The sequence below is a fragment of the Nuphar pumila genome, chromosome 12 (assembly GCF_984573655.1).
Source record: "Nuphar pumila chromosome 12, dmNupPumi1.hap1.1, whole genome shotgun sequence".
NCBI lineage: Eukaryota > Viridiplantae > Streptophyta > Magnoliopsida > Nymphaeales > Nymphaeaceae > Nuphar > Nuphar pumila.
In genome coordinates this window covers 61,714,064-61,741,727 of record NC_143260.1, presented here as the reverse complement: position 1 = coordinate 61,741,727, position 27,664 = coordinate 61,714,064, and the positions used below count along the sequence as shown (strand labels likewise).

Genomic DNA, 27,664 nt, shown 5'->3' with positions numbered 1-27,664 from the left:
GAGAACATTGAGGACACGTTGGCGATAATTGTTTTATGGTTCCAGGTGGCTCCGGAACACCAAAACGCATTGTTATTGAGATCAGATGCAATGTTGTTGCACACTCTAAGTGTGCTGCTGCACCGGATCACCAACATGTTGGGTCGGCCGAGGTTTCCACCGCCGGTCCGGTGCTCCGGCGGTTCTGCCATCACCTTGCAAACAGCCTCTGCAGAAAAAGAAAACACACAGCGTACTTGAGGCAGCCATTGGCAAAAGGCGGAGGACGTTGCCGGAGAAGGGCTCTCTTCAACTCAGTCGGTCTGCAGTCACCACTTCCGAATGCTATCGGTGAGTCGACCTCTTCCCTCCTTAAATTTCTGTATTTGCGCTCTCTTAAAGGGTCGCTCATGAAACCCTTTTATAAGCTCAAAATGAGAACGGTTGAGTAATTGTTCCCTCTGATTGCAGGTTTAACGGAAGGAGCACATTCATGTGGGGAAGCGTTACCCACATCGTGGGGAAGCGTTACCCACATCGTGGGTAACCACCACCAACGTGGTGGTTTAACCCAACATTCTCCCACTTGTTCTGACGATAAACCCTTTAACCAGAAAAACTTTATGGGAATAACTTGATAAATAGAATGACTTTTTTATTCTATTCTAAAGGTCCTTAGTTGAATCTCTAATCCTTAGGAGATTGACAACAACCATAATGAGAATCAAAAACAGAAAGTGATCACTTTATTTATATGCATATGTCAAAAAAAAGTTTAACAATCCCATCCTCATTACATGTTCGGAATATAATCTCAGTGCTAGCCCTTTAGTAAGAGGATCAGTGATCATCTCTTTTTGGTACCAATATTGACAATATGCACTAAATGATTCTTCGTCCTTTCTTTAACAACAAAATACATCAATTTCATATGCTTGCATGATGTCGTACTTTTGTTGTTGTTCGAAAAGGACACTGCAGCTTCATTATCACAGTAGACCTTCAGTGGCTTCCCAATGGAATCGACCACCTTTAACTGTGATATGAAGTTCTTTAACCATATAGCCTGCGATGTAGTCTCGTACAATGCTATGAATTTTGCCTCCATAGTGTGGGCAGCAGTGGTCGTCTGCTTTCCACTCCTCCAAGAGATCGCTCCCCCAGCAAGTAAGAAGACGTACCCAGTAGTAGACTTTCTACTATCAAGGCATCCTCCTAAATCCGCATCTGAGTAGCCAATGACCTCGAGGTGATCAACTTTATGATATGTTAACATATAGTCTTTTGTCCCTTGCAAGTATCACAAGACTTTCTTGGCAGCCTTCCAATGGGGTAAACCTGGGTTAGACTGAAATCTGCCAAGTACCCCTACTGCAAAAAAAATATCTGGTCGAGAACATGTCTGCGCACTCTACAAGCTGCCAACAACTGATGCATATGGATAAGCACTCATCTGTGCTTTGTTAATATCGTTCTATGGACAATCCTTTAGGCTAAGCTTATCACCTTTTGATATGGGTGTAGAACCAGGAGAACAATTCTCCATCCCATATCGCTTTAATACATTATCTATATAGGATCTCTAAGAGTGGCCTAGAACACCTTTTGCTCTGTCTCGACGAATTTTTATGCCAAGAGCATAAGCAGCCTCACCCATATCTTTCATATCAAAATGTGATGCAAGAAATTGTTTAGTCTCTGAAAGCAACTTTATATCGTTGGTTGCAAGTAAGATGTCATCCACATATAACATCAATATAATGAACTTACTCTCACTTTCCTTAAGGTATTATACATTGATCAATAATGTTTTTTGTAAACCCGAAAGTCACAATGACTTAGGAAAATTTAATATACCATTGTCGGGAGGCCTGTTTAAGTCCATATATTGATTTGTTAAGCTTACAAACCAAACGATCATTTTCAGAGAAACCAAGAGGTTGTTCCATGTATACCTCTTCATTCAGATCCTCGTTGAGGAACGTTGTTTTCACATCCATCTGATGTAGCTCTAAATCATAATGAGCTACGAGGGCCAAAATAATCCTCATTGACTCCTTAGTTGAAACATGAGAAAATGTCTCATTATAGTCAATGCCCTCCATTTGGGTGAATCCTTTAGCAATCAATCTTGCTTTATGTCTCTCTATGTTACCTTTGGAGTCCTTCTTGGTCTTAAAGACCCATTTACACCCTACGGGCTTTACTCCTTTTGGTAACATGACAAGATCTCACACTTGATTTTTAGCCATAGAGTCTAACTCTTCTTTCATGGCTTCTATCCAGTGCGAAGATTGTTTGCTTTCAACAGCTTCCATAAAAGTCAACGGGTCATCATACATATCTATGAAATCACCAGGCTCCTGAAGGTACACCACATAATCAGGATGTATGGCAGATCTCCTAATCATTGTGGATCTCCAAACAGGTCGTTCCTTGGGCTCAGATTGAACCTGATCATCCTGTTTGTGTTCTTCCGCATTGTCCACAATAGGTTCACTTTGGATTTGTGCATTAACAATCGAATGATCAACCACACCATCATTAGGAATAACAATGTGGTATATTTTGATGTTTTCCTTAACAGGTGACGAAACTGGATCATGTACTTCCTCAAAACCAAGGCTTTGAAGTGCACTCAATCTTACTGAACCATTTTCTAGGAATTTTGCCTTATCCGTTTCAACAATCTGTGGTGAGTGAGATGGGCAATAAAACTAGTACCCTTTTGATCTTTCTGGATAACCAATAAAATATCCACTGGTTGTTCTTGAATCAAAAGCTTTAATGTGGGGATTATACAGTTTAGCCTCTACAGGACATCCCCATATGTGCATATAAGACAGTGATGGTTTCCTACCTGTCCACAGATCGTAAGGAGTTTTAGGCACAGATTTCGTAGGAACCTTATTCAAAATATGCACAGCAGTCCTTAAGGCTTCACCCCACAACTTTATGGGAAGTGTTGAATAATTCAACATAGCTCTGACCATTTTCTTAAGCGTATGATTTCTCCTTTCAGCTACATCATTCTGATAGGTACTACCAGGCATGGTATATTGAGGCACAATGCCTTTCTCTTTAAGAAATCGCGCTAATGGTCCTTCCCTTTGCCCCATCTCAGTAAATCTACCATAATATTCGCCACCTCTATCAGACCTGACTATCTTAATAACCTTATCAGTTTGTTTCTCTACCTCTTTCTTAAATTCTTTAAACATCTGAAAAACATCAGATTTTTCAAAAATCAAGTAGAGATACATATACCGAGAATAGTCATCAATAAAGGTAACGAAATATTTTTCGCCTGTGTAACAGGGGGAAAATGGTCCACATACATCCGTATGGACTATTTATAATATCTCACTACTGCGTTTGGCACCCTCTTTATATGTGTTTGTATGCTTAGTCTTTATGCAATCAACACATGGGTCATTGTCAGTAAAATCTAGAGATTGCAAGATTCCTTCATTTACAAGTCTCTTTATTCTCTTTTCAGAGATATGACCCAACCTTCGATGCCAAAGCATGTAAGATTTATCATCTGTCATGCTACGTTTATTTCCAACCAATGCATATTCAAAAGTCAGAGACTCCTGAGTTTGGATCTTCACATTCAATCTATATAAATCATCATAAACTGATGCAGAACCAATTTCAATTGAATTTCTGAATATAAACAATTTGGAATTTTCAAACTTAAAACAATATCCAAATTTATCCAACTTTGAAATTAAACTTAAGTTTCTACTATATGATGGAATATAAAAGACATCATGAAGATCTAAGACTACGTCCATATCCAGAGTAATCTTGCAGGTTTCAACACCTTTCACATGTGAACGCATCTTGTTTCCCGAATAGATGTTTTTCTCATGCATTGTTGGTTCCCTTCTGCTCAGGAACAGCTGTAGACAGTTGGAAATATGAACAGTAGCACTAGAATCAATCCACCAGCTATTTTCAGGAATGTGTAATAAATTACATTCATGAGAAACTAATGACAAATTACCTCTCTTTTCCAACCACTTCTTGTACTTTATGCAATCTGCCTTTATGTGTCCCTTCTTCTTGCAAAAGAAGCACTTTATGGGAGCAGTATTGGATTGCTTGTCATAGGATGACTTATCCCCAGTTGGCTTCTTCCTAGCATTTCTCTTAAATGCATTCTTCCTTGGTCTTACCTTGAACGTATGAGAAGTCATATGTGCACTCTGCACCTTCTCACCTTTCATCCTCTCTTCTTCTTCAACACACTTAGACATGAGTTCATTAAATGTTCATTCATCATTATGTGTGTTGTACGAGATTTTGAAAGGTCTCTATTCCAAAGGTAAGGATGTTAGGACTAAATGCACTAGAAAAGAATCAGAGATGGTGAGCTTCATGTCATTCAGCTGAGATGCTATGTTCCTCATCTCCAAAATATGCTGACGAATGTTTCTTCCTCCAGTATATTTCATAGATATGAGTTTTGACATCAGGGTACTGGCTCTGGCCTTGTTTGAACTCACAAACTGTGCCTTAATGGCATTCATGAATTCTCTCACTGTTCTGCATTGTGGGATAGCACTTTGAATGTTCTTAGCTACTTTAGATTGCAAAAGCAACAAGCTAAGTCTATTCGAGCGCTCCCACTTCTCAAAAGCAATCTTTTGATCAGCAGTGCTCTGATCAGTGAGGGCAGCGGGTTCATCTATCCTTAGGGTCAGATCTAGATCCATATACCCTAATGCAAAAAGAACAGTTTCTTTCCAATCACTAAAATTAGATTCATCTAGAAAAGGTATAAAGCTAGAGCCATCTAAAATAACAGAACTAGAAACTGCATGACAAAAGACACGTATCAAGAAACATTCATACGAGACTAAAACTTTAGTGGAAAAAGCAAAATTAATAAAAGGCCCTTTATGTGCTTCTTTCCATGCGAGTGAAGAGGGTCATCGGAGTCCTACTTTGGTAAGAGCTTCGACACGCGAAACCACTTCGTCTACCGACCATATTCGGTAAAACTAAAGTTCTTGTGAAGTTAGATCATCAACACAAGGTACCTTTGGATACTCATGTGTGATGTATCTCGACACATTTACCTTATTTTACCCTACTTAAATTTCAAACACGATAAAACTACCTTTGGGTCATTTAACGTTTCATGAATATAAGTACAACAGTAATATTGACTAAAACCATATGATAGTACAACATTTTGACAACATACGTGTATTCAGTCACTTTGGTGACATGAATACACTAAGTTATCTAACTATCCTTAATGTCAATATTATATACAAAATAATATCTTAAAATAGTTCGTAAACCGAATGGACCAGACATATGACTCTCGAAATGGTTCTAAAACTGAATGAACATGTCATATGTTTCACGAACCGGTCTTAAAGCACTCTGAACCTGTCTGAAACGACCCTGAACCGGTCATCCAAGGGTCCGAATCGGTTCTGAACCTTATGAACCGGGTCAAGTATGAACAAAAGTTCATTAAAACCCTATAATTGTATGCCAAAATCCCTGTATTTTCTTATATTTAAGAAAACAGGGTCTTAGCATCTCGGAACCGGTGAGAAACTGGAAGAAATCGGTCAAAACGGCTCTGAACCGGTCCCGGAAGGGGGCTGAATCAGTCCCTGATCCGGTTCAGGCCAAATAGTGCCTGGACCCTTCTGGATCCGGGTCAGACCCGACTGTAACCGGATCTGGGTCGGACCCGGTAAGAATCGAATCTGGGTCGGACCCGATAATAACTGGATATGGGTCGGACCCGATACTAACCGGATCTGGGTCGGACCCGGTACAGACTGGATTCGGGTCAGACCCGGTAATAACCGGATCCGGGTCAGACCCGGTACTAACCAGATCCGGGTCTAACCAGGTACAGACTGAATCCAGGTCGGACCCGGTAATAACCAGATCTGGGTCGGACCCTGTATTAACTGGATCCAGGTCGGACCCGGTATTAACTGGATTCAGGTCGGACCCGGTATTAACTGGATCTGGGTCGGACCCGGTATTAACCTTATCTGGGTCAGACCCGGTAATAACTGGATCCGGGTCGGACCTGGTATAGACCAGATTCGGGTCTGACCCGGTAACTACCATATTCGGGTCTGACCCGGAGGCTCCTTGATCTGGGTCGGACCCGGTACATACCGGATCCGGGTCTGACCCGGGGGTTCCTTGATCTGGGTCGGACCCGGTACATACCGGATCCGAAAATGGATCCCGTTAAAAATGTGAAATACGAAATAGAGTTTTCAAAACCCTATTTCGCAGTTTCACTCATCGCATTTGTAGAGGGCGATGGTCGTCGCTGCCTGCCGGCGACCAACGTCGTCGCCTGCCGGCGATCAACGCTGGGGACCTATGCCGCCTGTCAGCCGGCGACCAATGCCACTGCTAATGGCGTCTCTCCTCCGGCAAAAGCAGCCATCCATCCGCCGGCGAAAAACTGGAAACTGCAGGAGCCTTTTTCAGAAATCTGGTGACTCAATAGTCGTCGGTGACGGTTCCAGCAGCGTTTTAATGGTGGATGAAGAAGGGAAACGCCGGTGGTGTCCTCACCGACAGAAAACCCCCAAAAGAGGTAACACGGTTTTTTTTTTATACGCATGTCTGTCGCCCAATGGCGACAGTCGCCGGATTCTGGCGACCAGCAGCAGTGTCACCCCACGGTGACCTGCTTTGCTGGACGGCCAAAGGCACACCACGCAGCGGAAGCGGGGTGTGGGCCCATAACCCAATGTTGGGTCGGTCGAGGTTTCCACCGCCGGTCCGGTGCTCCGGCGGTTCTGCCATCACCTTGCAAACAGCCTCTACAGAAAAAGAAAATACACAACGTACATGAGGCGGCCATTGGTCAAAGGCGGAGGACGTTGCCGGAGAAGGGCTCTCTTCAACTCAGCCGGTCTGCAGCCACCACAAGCGCAGGCCTCCGAATGCTACCGGTGAGTCGACCTCTTCCCTCCTTAAATTTCTGTATTTGCGCTCTCTTAAAGGGTCGCTCATGAAACCCTTTTATAAGCTCAAAATGGGAACGGTTGAGTAATTGTTCCCTCTGATTGCAGGTTTAACGGAAGGAGCACATTCATGTGAGGAAGCGTTACTCACATCGTGGGTAACCACCACCAACGTGGTGGTTTAACCCAACACAACAATCTTTAGAATACGGCTGACATGGTGGGTGATCAGGTGCAGCAGAACGCTAAAAGGATGCAATCCCATTGCACTTGATCCTCCCTCCAAGATCAGTGATCGCTTCTGGATCACCGGAATCAGCCAATGTTGTTTAAGATTGTTGAGCCCCAAAGCTGGCTTCGAAAGTTGGATCGCTTTCTCTTTGTTTCTTAAATCGATTTCCTTTCACTTTCTTAAAGTTTTTCTCTTGCTTCTTGTAACTTCTTAAGTTTTTTCATATTAAAAAATTAAATAATTTTTTTACAAGGAGTTTGAATGTTGGTTTTATATCATTTATATATATATATTTTTAAAAGCAAGCTGAGGTTAGGCAGACCCCCACCAATTATTCAATTGGGGTTTTGAACCTGCAACGTCCCACCACATGGGGACGTGCACTGACAGTTCCTACCAACATGCAGAGCTTGGTGTTACAAGTCATTTCTTATTTGATTCTACCCATGATTAATATTGCTTTCTACATATTTTCTTTACATTTTTTTATGCACTTACATAGTAGCTTCATAATTGTATCCCGCTTTCTACTACTTTTTAACACTTGCTTCCATTTTGCGCATTCCATTTCATTTTCTGGTAATGATACAACACAGAATCGGTTGATCATAGTGGTGTTTGACGCGAGGACCCTAGTCTGATTCTAGCATCCACAGATTTTGCAAATGCAAGGCAAGTGTGGGGACCACATTGTCCATGGGTGGTTTTTGTCCTGCATTTCAAACGCCGCTAGAGGAGGTCGATGATGACCCTGATCACCTAATCCCTTTTCCCCTTCAGGTCTTCGGTGTGGTGGTGCACAACATTGTCTATCGAGCTCACAAGCCGAGCCTAATCAGCTCCATTGATTAAGCTCGAGTAGGATGACTTAGCTCAGGTTGCGTAAACAAGCCAAGCCTGATCAGCTCCATTATGTGTACATGAATATGATCATATAGACTTTTTGTTCTGCAGAAGACCAAAAAAAAAAAGTTCCTCTCCAAGGCATTGGTAGGAGGGATGCAAATGAGTCAAATCCGGAACAGCTAAATACGTGGGGAGTCCAATCCAGTTTGGATCAAGAACAGTCAAAAGTTACAAAACCTCCATCCTGGATCCGACCCACTGAAAGGCATGGCAGGCACAAATCTCAAACCCTCAAACGCACTTTTCTACTATCTTTTGATAAGATCAATTAGCTCAAGCTGAATGGACCTTGAACAAGGCTGTTTAATTTTCGCTCGAGCTCGAATTGAGCTTAAACATTCCTAATTCCTTTTTTAACTGGTCCAAGCTCAAATATCCCAAGCTTGGCTCGTGTGCAACCCTACTTGTGGTGGGTGGTTAGGGATGTAAACGACCTAATCAATTTTTGCCTGATCAGTTCTGATGTCAGAAGGAAAAAGCTTATACTAAAACTGGATTCAACTAGCTTAAATATTTAATCAAGTATGTAATCAGATTCCGATTTGGTTTGAAGGGGATGTAAAACTTTGAACCTGATCGAGGGTGATTGTTAGCTGGACTTTCCTTACTCTCTGAATTTAACTAAATGGATTCAAATTGGGTCAGATATCTGAGCCAAATAGAAGCAAAAAAAAAAAATTTAAAGGCAAGCTGGGGTTAGGCAGACCCCTTACCAGTTATATAACTATACCATTGGGTTTTGAGCCTCCAACGTCCTGACACAAGGTGATGTGCACTAGCTGCTCCTACCAGACAAGCAGAGCCAAATCGAAGCAATTGGCATCCCTGTATTGATGAACTTGACTTTTGGGGTTGTCGATGAGCAAGTTTTAACATTAACATCAAGGAAATCTTGCACCTTTGATGTGGGACTTAATGGAATGGGATATAGGTATTTCCTAATGGGAACCGAACCAACATGTTTTATATCTCTTTGTGATCAGTTATATATGGATTCAGATACCAGTAACAGTCAAGTCCCAGTCCTATTAGGTTTTTAACTGTAATTGGTTTAGGCACCTTGTATACAATCAGAGGTACTTATTAAGCTTAAAAGGCTTGAAGAAAAGCTTTCACAGGTTAACATCGTTTGGTCGCAGATCACGAAATCTTGGCCGCAAAAGTTTATGGCATATTTTTCAAAATTGCGACTGAGTGAAGCAACAATGTTCCTTTTGTGTAAGAAGATGAGCAGCCACAACAGAGGCAAACACCAAAGACTAAATTGTTTTTGCTTGTACAAAGACAGTTACTTTGGAGATTAATGGGAAGTATGCAAAAGATTGTGGTGGTGGTGGGGGGGGGGGGTGTTGTGAAGCTGCGTAGTTTTACGGTGGCTGCAGGCATTAAGTTGATAAAGCGAATTGTGCCAAAGACTACCAAGAACACAATACAATACAATCAACTCCTGATACGACATATTTACACAAGAACAAACCACAGGAACTCACCGCATAAAGGGAACACAGTTAGGTCATGGCAGCAAAATAATTTTCAATAATCTCATAGGAATACTCGAGAGACCAAAAATCAGTCACTTTCTCACAATTTCCTTTGTTTTTTGCTTTAACCTTCTCGCTTTCCCGGACCTGATCATTAACGTTACACATTTTATAACATCGAAATCAGGTAGACATTCATTATAACAAAGAAATATATCCCAAAAAACAAGCCTCTAGGGCTAAATTGTTAATGGAAGACGCTTCACGGTGCAACCGCTGGTTGTTGAATCAGCTCAACCCCTGGTTCGGTTACGGGCACTCCATGCAAACTTTCAGGAGGCAACTGCTCAAGTTGTGCCAGTATTGCTGGAGGGGCCAATTCACCACCTGGTGGATTGGTGACATAAGGTAATGGCTCCAGCAATGGAGACCTCGCCCTTTCTGGTGGGTCATCCCTTCTTGGGAGGCGGTCGTAGCTCCGGCTTCTGCTCCTGCTGCGGCTCCGGCTCCAGCTCCTGCTTCGACTTTGGCTCCTGCTTCTGCTCCTACTCCGACTTCGGCTCCTATTATAGCCCCATGTCCGTACCTTCTCTGGGCTTGAACTGCAACTATGTCCTCTACTTCGATCACCACCAGCCCTTCGACCGTCAAACCTTCCACGTGTATTCATACCATTAAATCGATCATGTGGGCCACGATCATACCGACCACGCCCACCAGGGGGCCCAGAAAAACCTCTTCCTCGATTTCCACGGCCGCCAAACACATCACCACGACCACCACCACCACGGCCACCAGGAAAGTCATGGTACCCACCACCACCAGGAAAGTCACGGTGCCCACCACCACCACGGCCACCGAACCCACCAACACGACCACCTGCACCATCACGGGTTCCCCGGCCACCTGAATCCCATCGGGTGAAGCCTCCACTACGGCCACCTTTTCCAGAATTCCCACGTGAGGCTATCTCCCTCACTTCTGGAGGCACCCGTTGGTTAGCTCCCTCCAGGACCTTGATCAGATCTGCAGCATACTTCCAATCTTGGTCAGAAAAGAAGGTATAGGACACACCAGTAGCACCAGCCCTTCCTGTTCGGCCAATCCGATGAACATAATCCTCGATACCGGTTGGAAAATCATAATTGATCACCACCCTGAGGCATAATTAGTTTGCATGAAGAATGGTTCAACCGTAAATATATAAACAGCAGCATGACACAAAAACTGCAATGCATGCTTATTCAGCTGGCAAAACAAGCACTATCACGCATGAAATGCAGCAAGGGTCAGATGTGATGAGGCATGTCCACCTGACTAAACTTCTGACTGTCAACCGAGTCATCTAAATAGGTAGACACTTGCATGGATGAACATGAATTCTACAACCTGATCTCAGTTCTGTCCATGTCTCAACAATAACCGACCATCTTGGGCAGGTTCAATTTGCTTGTTAAGAATTGCCAAGCAAGTCAACCATTGCTAATGACACAATTTTATGGTAACCATGAGAAGCAAATCTAACCTTATATCTTTGATATCAAGTCCTCTAGCAGCAACATCTGTGGCAACTAATACCGGAGATCTGCCGGCACGGAACTCATTCAGCACCCAATCTCTCTCACCTTGAGACTTATCTCCATGAATAGCAGCTGCACGAAAGTCTCGTCCAATGCTACGAGCAAGCTGGTCACATAACCTCTTTGTTGAACAGAAGATAATGACCTTGGATCCCTGTTCTTGAGATCTAAGGATCTGCGCCAGACGCCTTTGTTTCTCCGGTTGGGGAACCACCTCAACATACTACAAATGATGGGAAGGAACAGAAAAATCGAGCTTCATAAGAATGAAGAAACAATGTGAAACTATTTTCAGAGGTACAAAAGAGATCAGCCATACGGAACCATGTGTTTGCATCCACGTGCAAGTTGATGCAGGTTTTATGTGTGCAGTGTTCATTGACGTGCACCAAATCATTGACAGTTCCTTAGCATCACACTAAACACAAAACATTTGCATTACAACTGACCAATTATTAAAGTATTATATGATTATGAAGTACATGTAACCACTAACTTCTGCTAGATTTCCCAATATTCTTTCACCAAACAAGTTTCAGCACCTGAAGTTTGAAAGATGAACTAAGCTCCTGGAAAAGCCTGGCCTTTGTGTCTCAAGTCAACAAGAATCCCAAAAGAGTGCACCAGTAGTTCATGATACCTTAGACTAAGTCATGGTCCTCAATACAAGATCCATATCCCCGAGTCTCCAACCCTTTCCCCCCAACAAGGATCGAGGATGACAAAGGCAAAGTATGTATAGTGTGATATTCCACAATAAAGTTATCCAAGCACAACACCACTTTTGTCCAACTCATACCGCAGAGACAAGTAACACATCCAAGTTGCATCCAAATTTCATGTGAATATACAAGACATTGAAAACAGAAACCATATAGAATGTCAGGAAAGGTGGAACGGATACAAACAGAAATAAAGAAATTTGACTCTCTTTCTTGTTTGCATCATATGATGTGGATTGGTCAGCAATAAAACTGCGTTGAACTTTCTCTTTTCCAGATCTATCCAGATCAGACCACCAAGATAGGGCATCACAGACGTTAAGAGCTACAACCATAAAATCCATCAATCTGATGAGAAAATGGTCTTCACTTTAAAATCACAAAAATCAACTCGAACATTCCGGTCAAATTTTTTCCTTATACAGTTGCAAAAAAATGGACTCCCACATTCTGATCAAAGACATACTGATATTTCTGATTATTTATTCTTAACTTGCTTCTTGTATGATATACTAGTACTCAACAGCAAACTTCTGATGAGTCAGAAGTTCCTAATTGTTGTATTCAACAACCTTGAGTCCCAACCAACCAAATGGAGAGAGAGAGAGAGAGTACCTGTGTAATTGCTTTGTTGGCCTCAAGTTCATCCACACTCCCAATGTTCACCTGTACTGGATTCAGAAGCAAGTCCCCAGCAATCTTCCTCACCTCCTTGGGCCAGGTTGCTGTATACATAAGTGTTTGCCTGCTCAAAGGTATCTCATCCACAATTTTGCGAATTTGGGGTTCAAAACCCATGTCTAACATACGGTCTGCTTCATCAAGCACAAGAAAGGAAACTTGACGGAAGTTAATCTTTCTCATCTCAAAAATGTCATTCAGTCGTCCAGGAGTTGCTACTACAATATCAGCTCCTCGCTCAAGCTCTCTCAGCTGAGGACCCTTTGAAGCACCCCCATATAAACACTAAACAGATAAAACGTTCACTTAAGAGTGCACAGGTGATACAAGAAAATTAAATATCGAAGAAGACTGAACTGCAATTTTGAATTTCAAAGAGACATTTAATCAAGAGATCAGCTTTAGAATGATCATGAGTGTTAAGCATTTTATTGGAAAACATCATTTGGTGGCAAAGAAAATTAACTTCCACCATAGGCTCAAAGCGTCCCAATTAAGAAGCAGACAACAAAAAGAGTAATTTCAGTAATTCCAGGAACAGGCTAAAACAATCACTAGACTAATCTGAAATCTCTTTCAAGGTTAGAAAGTTTGAAGTATAAATGCAATAAGCAAGGTGAGCATACCGTGCAAGAAATTCTTGATGACTGCCCAAACTTAATGACCTCATCTTGTATTTGTGTGGCAAGCTCTCGAGTTGGAGCCAAAACTAGCACAGTTGGACCTATCTGAGGATTATTTCTACATTGCCTCAGATGAATAAAAGCAGGAATGAGATAACCCAAGGTCTTTCCTGAACCTGTTTTAGCAATAGCAACGATATCCCTCCCCTGTAGGGCAACAGGCCAAGTCTGTGCCTGTATAGGTGTTGGGGAAGAAAAACCAGCAGAATGGATCTGGAAGAAAGACAAAAATCAAAGGAAATAATTTCAGGCTCAGAAGAAATCAGTGGAACAAATTTCAGGAAATCACAAAGCAACCAATTACGAGGGAAGAAACAACTGCTCAACAAGATGCAATTTCATTTGATGAAATTAGTTAAAAGAAATAAACCCCATGCGTACATTGTTGCTTACAGAAGCAACTCGAAGCAGCAAAGGGGAATTTTGGACATAGTGGCGGAATCAACAAATAGGAATCCCCACATGCAATTTCAAGAAACCCGCCCTCTGAAACTTGTCCACAGGAAAGGCTCCAACTAATATTTTTCAGTTCCCAAAGAACATTGCAGTAGCTGTAGTAGGGATATCTAGCAACACAGCGTACGACATATGCTCATCTGGAGCAGATATCGCATCTGCGACAAGCGACAATAAGTTTAACTTACAGCAAATACGAAAAAGAAAAGGTAAGAGTAAATGTTTCAAGTACCTAAATTTATTTACAAGCAAAAAGTTGGGGGAAAGAAAAAAGTATGCAGCAACCTAAAACATTGTACCTCTCTGAGTATCTCTGGAGGAAAACCGGTTGCTTCAAAGGTAATGAATGGAGCTGGAACATTCTCTCCCTAAGAAAATCAATTAAAGTTATTCATACAAAAAATTTGTCTGAAAAAACAACTCCCTCTGAAGAACAGCAGAAAGCAGTGTCAAATAAACCATAGAAGGTAAGAAACATGATGTAGCACTCAGAAACCAAAGGAACACCTATCTCCAGGTACCGACTGCTAAAGTACTTCAAACTGGAAGGTTCTGACTGTGAACAGGTAATAGGTTCAACATAAAAACCAATTCATCTGTCCCAAGTGGAATAATGGAGGTGCCATCAAAAAGAGGATGGAGCCGCCAATAAATAATTGTCTACTCTCCTGCAGCTCAGCATTTGCTTCTCAAATGTCTATGTGCCTATGAATTTTTCAATTTATAAAATACATCATAAATATTTTACTAATATAGGAGTGCACAAAACTCAGCCAAGTCATTGGGCTGACAAAAGAGTCCCAAATCAAGACCGAGCAAGTAAAGTCACAAATTGACGAGTTTAGGAACTATGCTGCACAATCCACTATAATTATCTCCTTCATCATCCATATTGATATCCCAGTAGCTTAAACGTCCCTCCTAGTCATACTGGTGTTGCCAGTGCTGGATGTCCCAAGGGTCTGGCATTTATTATATTCTACCTACATGACCCACATCTTACAACCCAGGTGACCATGATCCAAAACGACCCATCTCAAGTACTCTGTGTGTATTATTAAGTAAATGCTCCCAATATGCAACAGAAATTGTCCCAATTGGTTTTGGGCTCTTACATGCTCAATTCAATATATCTCAAGTTGTACATATATCTTGGTCAGATTAGATATACCGAAACTAGTTAGATAACTCATCCAATGACAAACCAGCTAGCAAGAAAAAGTGGGTCAGATTTAAGCTAGACTATGCTAATCTATACACATACTTATTTTGCCTGATAGACCTTTATGTAGGTCAAACTTAGAATTACGCAAAATCTTGGTTGGATAACATTGAACCAAGTAAAGCAAGTGAAATATCAAACATGAATTGAATCTTGGTAGAATCATTTTTGCCACATACCAAAATAAAAATAAATCAAAATAACACTACATTGAAGCATAGTTACCAGGATAGAATGAAGCAGAAGCAGGGAAGCAAGTGTTAACAAGTAGTATGAAGCGTGAATCATGATTCATTTTGAATGTGATTGTGGAAGTGTGGGAGAAGTGAAAAAGGAAATGTGTAGAAAGCAAGGGAAAAGCAACGGGGGCGAGTGGGAAGCAAAAAACAATCAATATTAAAACACAAAAAATAAGGGGGAAGCGAGTGAGAAGCGATAGGAATCAAGTGGGAAGCAAGAGGTAAACAATTAGAGAATCGAGTGGGAAGCAGCCAACTATGGAAACACTTCAGTTGTGCACTTTCTCCCCTTAGGCTATGTAGTCAAAAGCCCCGACTAGGCACCGACTAGTCCGCCTAGTCGGTCTAGGCTAAGTAAAATGTCTAGGCTTTGCATTTCCTAGGTGGGTTCCTTAAAAGGTACCAATTTTGCCAACTAGACACCGACTAAGGTGCCTAGTCGCCGACTAAGCTGCCTCTGACTAGGCCCGAAGGTGGTTTAGTTATTTATTATTCATATATATTTTTTGTTATTTTTTATATATATAATTATATGTATGTGTGTGTGTGATTTGTTCTGTGAAATCATGAAAATATGCTTAGTTATTGTATTTATATATGTGTGTGCACTACTTTGCTTTTGGGATTTTTTTGTGAAACATTTAAATCATGCATAATCAATTTTAATTGATTATGTTTTTTATATATGTGTGTGTTACTTTTAACTCCGCCTGTGTATAACTGTTTAGTTATACACTGCCGGTCCCAAGCCCGGATAAAGGAGGAGGGTTGCGGTAGGCCTGTGACAGCCAGCATAAAAACTTAGTCATACACTATGAAAATGAACCAATATGAGAATTTCGTTGGGGCGTTCCCTACTGAGCGACGCGCTGTACTCTCTAGGCCCGGAAGCAGTGATAAATGGGCAAGGGTTGCTAGGTCTTCGCCCAGAAGCGACGCGTCACACCGGCGCCCGGGTGTGGTGTCAAATAGGCAAGGGTTCCCTCACTTTGTTGGACGGGTGGGGGTAAAGAAGTTAGTCCAAGACCATAAAATTAGGTTAGCCACTTGGAACATAGGGTCTTTAACTGGTAAGTTGGTAGAGTTAGTAGATGTTATGTGTAGGAGAAAGGTTGATATTTTATGTCTACAAGAGACCAAATGGGTAGGTGAGAAAGCGAAAGTGATAGAACCTTGGGGATATAAGATTTGGTATACAGGAATAAATAGGAATAGGAATGGAGTAGGGATTGTTATGAGTCGTCAGTTTATAGATAATGTAGTTGAGGTCCGTAGGAAGGGTGATAGAATTTTACTTATTAAATTAGTATTAGGTACGGATATTATTAATATTATTAGTGTTTATGCACCTCAAGTAGGTTTAGATGATTCCATTAAGCATCAATTTTGGGAAGATTTAGATGGAGTAGTACAAGGGATATCTTATGGAGAAAAGTTTTTCATCGGCGGTGACCTTAATGGACATGTAGGCATTAGTAGGGATGGATTTGAGAGTATCCATGGAGGCTATGGTATAGGAGAAAGAAATGAAAGTGGAGAAAGGATTTTAGATTTTTGTTTGTCCTATGATATGATCTTAGCAAACACTTGGTTTAGGAAGAGGGAGTCTCACCTAGTAACATTTAAAAGTGGGGTTAATACGAGTCAGATAGATTTTTTCCTACTTAGAAAGAGAGATAGGGGTTGTTGCATCGATTGTAAGGTTATACCGGGAGAAAGTGTAGCTACACAACATAGAGTCTTAATTTTAGATCTTAGAATTAGACAATGCCGCAAAAGGGATAGACATAGGATAGATCCTAGAATTAAGTGGTGGGCACTGAAAGGAGCTAAACAAGGAATGTTTGTAGAGCAGGTAGTTAAGGAAGATGATTGGTGTCTCGCGGAGGATTCAGAATCAATGTGGAATAAGATAGCGGGTGGCATGAGAAAAGTGGCTAAGGAGGTATTGGGTGAGTCTAAAGGCGTTGCACCACTAGGTAAGGATACATCATGGTGGAACGAGGATGTCAAATTAGCTATTAAGGTTAAAAGAGAGTGTTATAGAAATCTAAGAGTCGTGATAATGAGAATTTGGAGAAGTATATGATAGCAAAGAAGGAAGCTAAAAAAGTAGTTCGAAACGCGAGGGCTAAGGTATATAAGGAGGTTTATGATAAGTTGGATACCAAAGAAGGCGAGAAGGATATTTATAGGCTTGCAAAGATGAGAGATAGGAAATCGAAGGATTTGGGTATGGTTAGATGTATCAAAGATTAAACGCAAAGGGTTTTAGTCAAAGATGAGGAGATTAAGGAGAGATGGAAAGATTATTTTGATAAGCTATTTAATGATAGTCATGCTCAAGATCTTGGAGACTTCTCCATTCCTTTTCATGAGATAAATTGTGACTTCATGCGCAAGATTCAAAAGAAAGAAATTGCAGAAGCTTTGAAGAAAATGAAATCAAGAAGGGCAGTTGGCCTAGATGGTATACCTATCGAGGCTTGGAAATGCTTGGGAGAGAAACGTTTAGAATGGTTGACAAATCTTTTTAACTTGATTTGGCGAACAAATAAGATGCCTAATGAGTGGAGGAAGAGTACTTTGGTGCCTTTATATAAGAATAAGGGTGATATACAAGATTGCACAAACTATCGTGGTATAAAACTCATGAGTCATACTATAAAACTTTGGGAGAGGGTGGTTGAGTCTAGGTTGAGGAAGGTTGTCATGATATCGGAGAATCAATTTGGTTTTATGCCTGGAAGATCAACTATGGAAGCTATACATCTTCTTAGACAACTTATTGAAAGATATAGAGAGAGGAACAAAGATTTGCATATGGTTTTTATTGATTTAGAGAAGGCATACGATAGAGTACCTAGGGACGTTCTCTGATGGACAATGATGAAGAAAGGTGTTTCTCTCAAGTACATTAGTATAATTAAAGATATGTATGAAGGAGTAGTAACCAATGTTCGCACTTGTGGAGGGGTGACAACCAATTTTTCGATAACGGTTGGGTTACATCAAGGATCTGTTTTAAGCCCTTTCCTATTTGCGATAGTGATGGATGAGCTTACGAGATCAATTCAAGAAAATGTACCGTGGTGTATGTTGTTTGCTGATGATATTGTTTTGATTGATGAGTCTAAAGCTGGGGTTAATGCTAAGTTAGAATTATGGAGACAGACATTGGAAGCTAGAGGTTTTAAGTTGAGTAAGAGTAAGACTGAATATATGGAATATCGGTTTAGTAAGCAACGAAGTAGTGATGGGAGTGTAGTGAAGCTTGGTGAGCAAGAAATACCGGTGAATGATTATTTCAAATATTTGGGATCCATCATTCAAAAGTATGGAGAAATTGATGGAGATGTAAATCATAGGATAAAGGTTGGGTGGATGAAATGGAAAAGTGCAACTGGAGTGTTGTGCGATCGTAGAATGCCATTGCGGTTGAAGGGAAAGTTTTATAGGAGGACTATTAGACTCGCTTTACTATATGGTACGGAATGTTGGGCTGCCAAGAGACATCATATTCAAAAAATGAGTGTAGCTGAGATGCGGATGCTTAGATGGATGTGTGGAAATACAATAAAAGATAAGATTCGGAACGAGGAGATACGTAAGAAGGTAGGCGTTGCACCCATTGAAAATAAGATGAGAGAGAATCGTTTACGGTGGTTTGGACATATTCGACGAAGGCCTAATGATGCTCCAGTTAGAAGGTTGGAGAAATGGGAAAATATATCAGTTAAAAGAGGTCGGGGTAGGCCTAGGAAGACTTGGATGGAGATGATAGGAAAGGATATGAATGCTTTGAACCTCTCCGAGGACATGGCATTGGATAGGAATGATTGGAGGAAAATTATTCATGTGGAAGACCCAAAATGAATTTCTTTTTTGGTTCATATCGCTGACCCCAATTGTTTTGGGATGAAGGTGTAGTTGTTGTTGTTGTTTTGTTGTTGTGTGTTACTTTGTTTCTGATGAATTTTTCTATAAAAGCCTGAGCATGTTTAACATTATGAATTATGTAATATGCTATTTATATGTGTATGTGTTATTGTGCTTCTGTGAAATGTCAAAAGCATATTTTTTTATTATACTAAATATGTTATAAATAATTGAAAATATATATATATATATATATATATATTTGTGTATATATATATATTGTGAAAGCATGTGTAATTTTGTACTTGTGGAGGAAGAGTACTTTGGTGCCTCTATATAAGAATAAGGGTGATATACAAGATTGCACAAACTATCTTAGTATAAAAGTCATGAGTCATACTATGAAACTTTGAGAGAGGGTGATTGAGTATAGGTTGAGGAAGGTTGTCATGATATCGGAGAATCAATTTGGTTTTATGCCTGAAAGATCAACTATGGAAGCTATATATCTTCTTAGACAACTTATTGAGAGATATAAGAAGAGGAACAAAGATTTGCATATGATTTTTATTGATTTGGAGAAGGCATACGATAAAGTACCTAGGGATGTTCTCTGGTGGTGGACAATGATAAAAAAAGGTGTTTCTCTCAAGTACATTAGTATAATTAAAGATATGTACGAAGGAGTAGTAACCAATGTCCGCACTTGTGGAGGGGTGACAACCAATTTTCTTATAACGGTTGGGTTACATCAAGGATCTGCATTAAGCTCTTTCCTATTTGTTATAGTGATGGATGAGCTTACGAGATCAATTCAAGAAAATGTGTCGTGGTGTATGTTGTTTGTTGATGATATTGTTTTGATTGATGAGTCTAGAGCTGGGGTTAATGCTAAGTTAGAATGGAGACAGACATTGGAAGCAAGAGGTTTTAAGTTTAAGAGTAAGACAGAATATATGGAATGTCGGTTTAGTAAGCAACGAAGTAGTGATGGGAGTGTAGTGAAGCTTGGTGAGCAAGAAATACTGGTGGATGACTGTTTCAAATATTTGGGATCTATCATTCAAAAGTATAGAGAAATTGATGGAGATGTAAATCATAGAATAAAGGTTGGGTGGATGAAATGGAAAAGTGCAACTGGAGTGTTGTGCGATCGTAGAATGCCATTGCGGTTGAAGGGAAAGTTTTATAGGACGACAATTAGGCCTGCTTTACTATATGGTACGGAATGTTGGGTTGCCAAGAGACATCATATTCAAAAAATGAGTGTAGCTGAGATGCGTATGCTTAGATGGATGTGTGGAAATACAATAAAAGATAAGATTCGAAACGAGGAGATACGTAAGAAGGTAGGCGTTGTATCCATTGAAAATAAGATGAGAGAGAATCGTTTACGATGGTTTGGACATATTCGGCGAAGGCCTAATGATGCTCCAGTTAGAAGGATGGAGAAATGGGAAAATATATTAGTTAAAAGAGGTTGGGGTAGGCCTAAGAAGACTTGGATGGAGATGATAGGAAAGGATATGAATGCTTTGAACCTCACCGAGGACATGGCATTGGATAGAAATGATTGGGGGAGAAGGATTCATGTGGAAGACCCAAAATGATTTTCTTTTTTGGTTAATATCGCCAACCCCAATTGTTTTGGGATGAAGGCGTAGTTGTAGTAGTAGTAGTTGTTGTTGTTGTTGTTGTAATGAAATCATCTTATTAGTAAAAGAATATGTATATTTTGTGTACTTTTTTATATTTAATTGGGATACCAACTAGTCCGACTTGTCCTGCCTAGTCCTCGACTAGTCTTTTTAAGGGTCTACCGACTAGGCACCGCCTAGCGCTTTTGACTACATAGCCCCTAGGGAGGTGCTTCCAGAAACTATGGATCCAAGACTTATATCGCTCAAAACAATAGATACCTGAAACAGCCAACTGCAAGCCAGCCCAAATGTATACGATATATCTATTAAATAAATTAGATTTGGACCAACCATTCAATACAGATATATGGAACAGTGCCAAGGGTGTTTTGGAAAAATAAACTTTTATGCCTTACAAAAGGGCTCAGCAATAAGAATGTAAGCATATCAGATCCAGATGGATGTGGAATATCAGTTTAGTGTATCTATACATGGTCTGGATCTAGCTCTAGGTAGCCGGCTTCATTGGACCTAGACGTAGATGGGTAAGAACTAGAGTGAATAAATCCTTAATTGTTGCAAATTATATGTAGATGATTGAGATCTTAATTTTCTCGGAGCCAATTCATACTAAGCCATCCAAACTTGGACTAGCTTTACTGAGTCTAGAACCAATTAGTGTTGAACTGATGTTGACTTAAGTGTGGAATCCACTAAAGATGTGTAAAATTTCTTAGCAAATTCTAGGAGTCTTCATATCCCTTTCAAATCATGTGATTTCAGGAATCTTAGGGCATGTTTGCAATGCCCTGTGATTGTTGGATTGTCTGAAGATCCTGTGATTGTAAATCACAATCATAATACTTTCTCAAGGTTAGAGAAACATGAGAAAAGTACAAATTGTCATTGCAACTGGTTTTGCCTTGAATATTGTGAAAGTTGGTTACAAGATTGACATTGTGACCAATCACAGCTTCTACTTTCTCAGCTGTGATTGTTCATCCTACCTGTGACCAAAGCAAACATGCCCTTAATTCTACATATAATGGTACAAGTCGGAGACTCCCATGGATTCTATGAATCCAAATTTTAGTGAATTCTAAGTGCTCCAAACAAAGAATATGAAGAATCCCAGGACTCTTAAAGGTCTTAGAGTTCTCCAAGCAGGGCTCAAATTTTGACCTGCACAAAAGACAACTTTAAGCAGCAGAGGAGATCAGCCACTCACAGTAACGGTTACTCTACCTTAATATCAAGGTCACTAAGAGATCACATAATCACCAAGGATTGACAAAAGGAAGATAATAAGCCGATTACACTCGATTCAACTTATATTGCAATTAACAAACTGTTGCCAAAAAAGATTGCCCAAATTTTTCTTAGATACTAGAAAGAAACGTGAACTGGAGAGCAGCTGATGATAGTGTATTGTTGACACCTCCCCCAAGTCATCATAGTCATAGCAAGAAGAGGATGACAAAGACAAAGAACAAGAAGACAACAATAAGAACCAGTTATCAACTGTTTGGAATAAGGAACAAGTTATCAAACACTTGAACCATCCAGGCTATACGGTATCATGTAGGATTCAGTAATATCCTGTGTTCAACACGAGGTCAGACTGCTTAAACTATTGGATCCAACTTGTGTTTCAAGAGCTGATTCAAGTCCATATTTAGCATTGACTTTTCCCCTCCCCTCCCCTCCCCTCCCCAAACGCAACCCTTTTCCGAAAAAACATGTATAGGTTGGAGAAATGCCCCTCGAACAAAACAACATCCAGGAGAATGGGTAGCAATAGCCCCTGGGGTTATCATTGAATGCTCACATGGAAAAGAATTTGCACGTTCCTCCAAACAACTGCCTTTCATTTTACGCCTAAAGGAAGCCTTTTAACTGAATGTGCATATATTTCCCATACAAAAACATCAATATAACATGTGAAACATTGATATTATCTGGAGACAAAGTCCCAGTAACTTCAGAGCTTCCAGTAAGACAAACACAGACAGGCACACAAAACTTTTGTACATTAAATAGTATGTATTTCTCCCCAAATAATTAAAAAATAATAATAATACATGTATCATATTCTGATGCCAATCCAGGGCTCCTTTTCTTAGATATTTTTCAGAATATAAATGTGGAACCTTTTTATACAAACATTCATTAAAATAGACCCGCAGATAGAAGTTCTAGTGCCTCTGAGCCTGTGTTAATGTCATGAACCAACAGGGCCATAAGAATATGAAGGACATATCAATCGCAACTTTGTTTATGAAAGGTCTGTTAAATTATATGTAATATCCTAGGCTAACTAGGAATTGTTTTTCTTTTTAGTCTAGTTAGAATAGGATTTTTTTTCTTTTTCTTTTTGTACTGTTTTAGCCTTTTTGACTAGTCAATGTTTGACTTAGTCAGAAAGCAAGAGAGTCGTTGGACTCCCAACGGCTTTATTTAGACCCGTTGGGAGCCCAACGACTCCCTCTTCTACTCTCTTTCAATGTATTATAAATATGGGGCAAAGCCCCCTCACTATGTATGTTTTTCTAAAGGGTGTTTATCGATTCAATAATATATTTTTTCTCTCTTTATTGTATACTCTTTTTCGGGCATTTTGTATGAACCCTTGTGGTTCTTGTGAATGATCTTTTTCGGCATTTTGGTTGGAGCTAAGCTTTGTTCGGTGACGATCCAAGAACTCATCTTCTTACATGGTATCAGAGCTTGGTGATCAAGCTAAGTTTATTTTCGGTGCATCAGGAAACGTGACATTCAAAGTTTGAAGAAAAAGCTAAGTTCTTTTCAAGTGTATGTGAATCGTGATCGTGTAAAAAGCTTGGAGGAGCACGAGTACTCATTATCCTCTCTTTTATCTCTTATCTTCTTCTTCTCTATTCTTCTTCTTTCTTTCTTTTTCTTTCTCAAGCCTTGTAAAATGGATGACAATGATAATGTCACAATTAAACCCATTAAGCTCAATGACTCTAACTATGTTACATGGGCTTCAATTAAGAAGCACCTTATATGGAAAAAGATGAAAAAAAGAGTCGTGAAAATTAGTTGATGAGACCGATTTGGAACCTAAGTTAATCCTTACAAAGGTAGAAGGTGAGAAAGAAATACCTTTTACGAAGGTTAAGAAAAACAAAGTCATTACCACTTATGAAAAAAAGTTGAAGGAATGGAGAATGGGACTGTTAAAATGTGTCTCCTATAATCATTATTGTAAATATAAATATATATATATTTATATACATAGAGATACATTTACATATAATATATTATATGTACATATATCTATATTTATATATTCTTACCCAAAAAAGGGTATTCTTGTAATTTCCTGTTTTGCGCATATTCCATTTGGAATATGTTGTAATTTTCTTATTTATTTTTTTGTTATTCTTTTTTACTTTTTCTTTTTTATTTTTTGTTATTATTTAAAGTGAATTGGGGGCTCCCAACGACTCCTTTGGGAGCCCCCCCTTTGCACCTTTTGGCACTTGTATAAATAGGGGTGTTCCCCCCTTGTAATTTCTAAGCTTGAGAGTCTCAAGCATTTGTTCCTTTTATGAAATACATGCATTATTGCATGTTTGCTATTTTTACGCTTTTTGAGTATTTTGTTCAAGTGTTGTGAGGGTCTCTTCGTACACCTCTTTTATAAAGTATTTGTGCTTGTATGCGTATTGTCTCTTCGTAGACAATTTTACATGGTATCAAAGTAAGGTTGGTGATAGAGGATTGTGGGATCCTCTTCTTTTCAAGTACCTCGAAAAGCGTGCCTTCGGACCTTTGGAGGTTGAAGTGGTGGATCTTGCTTCTCAAATATTTTAGAAGAATCTTGCGCAAGCTAGCATTTGGGATATTGTGTTGGTACGCCATTTTCCTCTCTCTCTACTTCATAATGGGCGAAAAAGAGTCTCACTTTACTCTTGGCTTCAAATTAAATGGGTCCAACTATCATATTTGGGCCGAAAACATGGAGGCTCACGTAAAAGGGAAGGGGCTATGGGGTTATGTGCAAGGCACAATTCCGGAACCGGAACCCAAGATAACCGTGGTAAACAGAAGTGAGATCAAGATTCTTGAAGGAGAAGAAAGGGATAGAGCTCTTGAAGAGTATTCTAAGAAGCACGATGAGTGGGAAATGAAGAATTTCAAGATTCTTTCTTGGTTCTTCTCATCTGTTGAAACCAAGATTAATGCCAACATTATTAAATTCAAAAAGGCATCGGAAGCTTGGCATTATCTTGAAAAAATGTATACATCGAGGGACCTATCTCATAAGTATTATCTTCAAAAGAAGACTCTCTCTCTTATTCAAGGTGAAATGACTATTAGGGAATATTTTGCCGATCTTTCTTCCATTTGGGATGAGCTTGTCATGCTTGAACCAAAATGGAGTGAAGAAGCAATTGAACTCCGTCATAAGCAACTTGAAGAAGATCGGTTCTTCAACTTTTTGAATGGGCTAAGGCCCGAATTTGAGCAAATAATGTCCTCTCTTCTATCCTCTTTTTCTCATCCCTCTCTTGAAGATGTACTCACCAAATTAAGTGGTGAGGAGACTCATATGAGTTTATGTAAACAAGGATCAAGTGTTCTTATGGTTCCTTGTAATCACGAAAAAAGTAATGAGGTCAATGCCGTATCAAGACCCGGGAACAATGTAAGAACCTATCGTCCCCCTCATTTTAAACCACAAAATCAAGGTGAAAATGGTGGGCCAAGAGGAAAAAGGGACTATAGCAAAATTATTTGTCATTTTTGTAAAGAACCCGGACATATCAAACCCATATGTCCCAAATGGAAAAAGCTTCTAGCAATGGCTACCACCGGTGTTCCACAAAAAGAGGAGGCATCATCAAGTGGGTCACTCTCTTTAAATCAAATAGTGGAAGCCCTTCAACCCCTACTCAAGGGAGCTACCTCTGGTGCCGCTGTGTCTACCTCATCTCTTCCAGGTAAAGTCTCTTGGCTTTTGGACTCCGATGCATCTTTTCATATGTCCCCAAACATGTTTTCACTTTCCGATTTCTCAAAAAATGTTTCTCCCTCTTTTGTTTCCACTGCGGATGGAACATCTCTTGAAATTAAAGGTATAGGTAATTTCGAATCTCAAGATTTTTTTATTCCAAAAATTAGATTTATACCTAAACTAAACTTAAATCTTCTTTCTGTTTCTCAACTCTCGGACCATGGTTGCGATATTAAGTTCTCATGTGATAAATGTTTAATACAGGATCGTTGGTCCGGGAAATTAATTGGGGAAGGCTTTAGAAAAGGAGACTTATACTATATGGAATCTCTTCGAGTTCCAAAATCTTTTTGTAATGTGGCCTAAAACAAAAATATAAATGTATGGCACAAAAGACTTGGTCATCCTAATATCACCAAGTTGTCTTATTTGCATTTTGCAAAAGACCTATGTAAAAGTTCATTTTCTTGTAATGATTGTATTCTCGGAAAAATGCAAAGTTTACCTTTTGAGCAAAGAACCATGTTCTCTTCTAAAAATTTCGAAATTGTTCATTCGGATGTTTGGGGACCCGCACCTGTGACTTCAAAAGGAGGCTTTTCTTATTATGTCATTTTTGTGGATGATTTTTCCAGATACTCATGGATCTATTTTCTTAAGTTCAAACATGAAGTTTTTTCGTGTTTTAAAACCTTTCATTCAATGATCAAGAATCAATTCAACAGTAATATAAAGATATTTAGGAGTGATTCTGGAGGGGAATATCTCTTCAATCAATTTAAAGTATATCTTGAGGATCATGGAATTATCCATCAAAGGTCTTGTCCTAAAACCCCTCAACAGAATGGGTTGGCCGAAAGAAAACATAGGCACATCATTGAGACCACTAGGACTCTTCTTATTTCCCAAAACATTCCTAAAAAATTTTGGGCAGAAGCAGCTCTTGCTTCTGTTTATCTGATAAATCGCCTGCCATCTAGGATATTAGGAAAAATATCCCCTTTTGAGATTTTATATAAACTTGAACCGGATTATAATAGGTTACGAGTCTTTGGGTGTAAGTGTTTTATACCTACGGATAAGAATGACAAACTATCTCTCAAGGCTATCCCTTGCGCGTTTCTTGGATATTCTGAAACTCAAAAAGGGTTTCGTTGTTATGATCTTCGAGATGATAAGTTATGTCTCTAGAAATGTAACTTTTTTGGAAAATGAAAGTGGCTTTGAAAAAAATGTTTCTCAACAAGAAAAAATTGATTATTTCTTCTTATTTGATCTATTGTCTAATAATGATGATATATCTAGTGATGATGATATATCATCAAATCACGATGAGGAAAATGATGGTGACGTTGGTGAACATAACTCACTCAATGAACAAGAAAGTAGACTTTCAAGTGATCTAATAACCTACTCTCGTAGAAATCAAGACACCTTTAGAAGTGCTATTGACCAGTATAGTGAGCTTGTTCCTACTATCGACCACCGGAGATCTGAAAGGAATAGAAGACCTCCAACTCGTTTTGCTTCTTTTGATTCTTTCTCACCCCGATATAGGGCTTGCCTTAGTGTCATTCACTCTTATTTTGAACCAAGGAATTTTGAAGAAGCCAAAAAATGTATAGAATGGCAAGAAGCTATGCAAAATGAACTTAATGCCCTTAAAAGGGCTGAAACTTGGGATTTCCAAACTCTACCCATAGCAAAGAAAACTATAGGTTGTCGATGGGTTTTTAAGGTTAAAACTAAAAGCGATGGATCCTTGGAAAGGTATAAAGCTCGTTTAGTTGCTAAAGGGTATGGGCAAGAGTATGAAATTGATTATGAGGAAACTTTTGCCCCTGTAGCCCGAATGGTTACAGTTAGATGTCTTATTACTATTGCATCTATTAAAAATTGGAACATTTTTCAAATGGATGTGAAAAATGCTTTTTTAAATGGTGATCTTAACGAATAGGTATATATGGATGCTCCACCAGGCATGAAGATTCCTAAAGATAAAGTTCTTC

General features: G+C 39.7%; 1 protein-coding gene across 1 annotated transcript in view; it reads right to left on the bottom strand.

Annotated features, from left to right (window-relative positions):
• Window positions 1-9,604: 9,604 nt before the first annotated feature.
• LOC149820974 (DEAD-box ATP-dependent RNA helicase 40-like) overlaps window positions 9,605-27,664 on the bottom strand; it is a 40,362-nt gene continuing 22,302 nt past the window's right edge. Inside the window, exons 4-8 of the mRNA XM_089982205.1 lie at window positions 13,991-14,059; window positions 13,179-13,448; window positions 12,487-12,837; window positions 11,095-11,372; window positions 9,605-10,726 (exon numbers count right to left, since the gene is read on the bottom strand). Of these exons, the coding sequence (XP_089838331.1) occupies window positions 9,832-10,726; window positions 11,095-11,372; window positions 12,487-12,837; window positions 13,179-13,448; window positions 13,991-14,059 (1,863 nt within the window). The 3' untranslated portion in view covers window positions 9,605-9,831. The remainder of the gene's footprint in view (window positions 10,727-11,094; window positions 11,373-12,486; window positions 12,838-13,178; window positions 13,449-13,990; window positions 14,060-27,664) is intronic.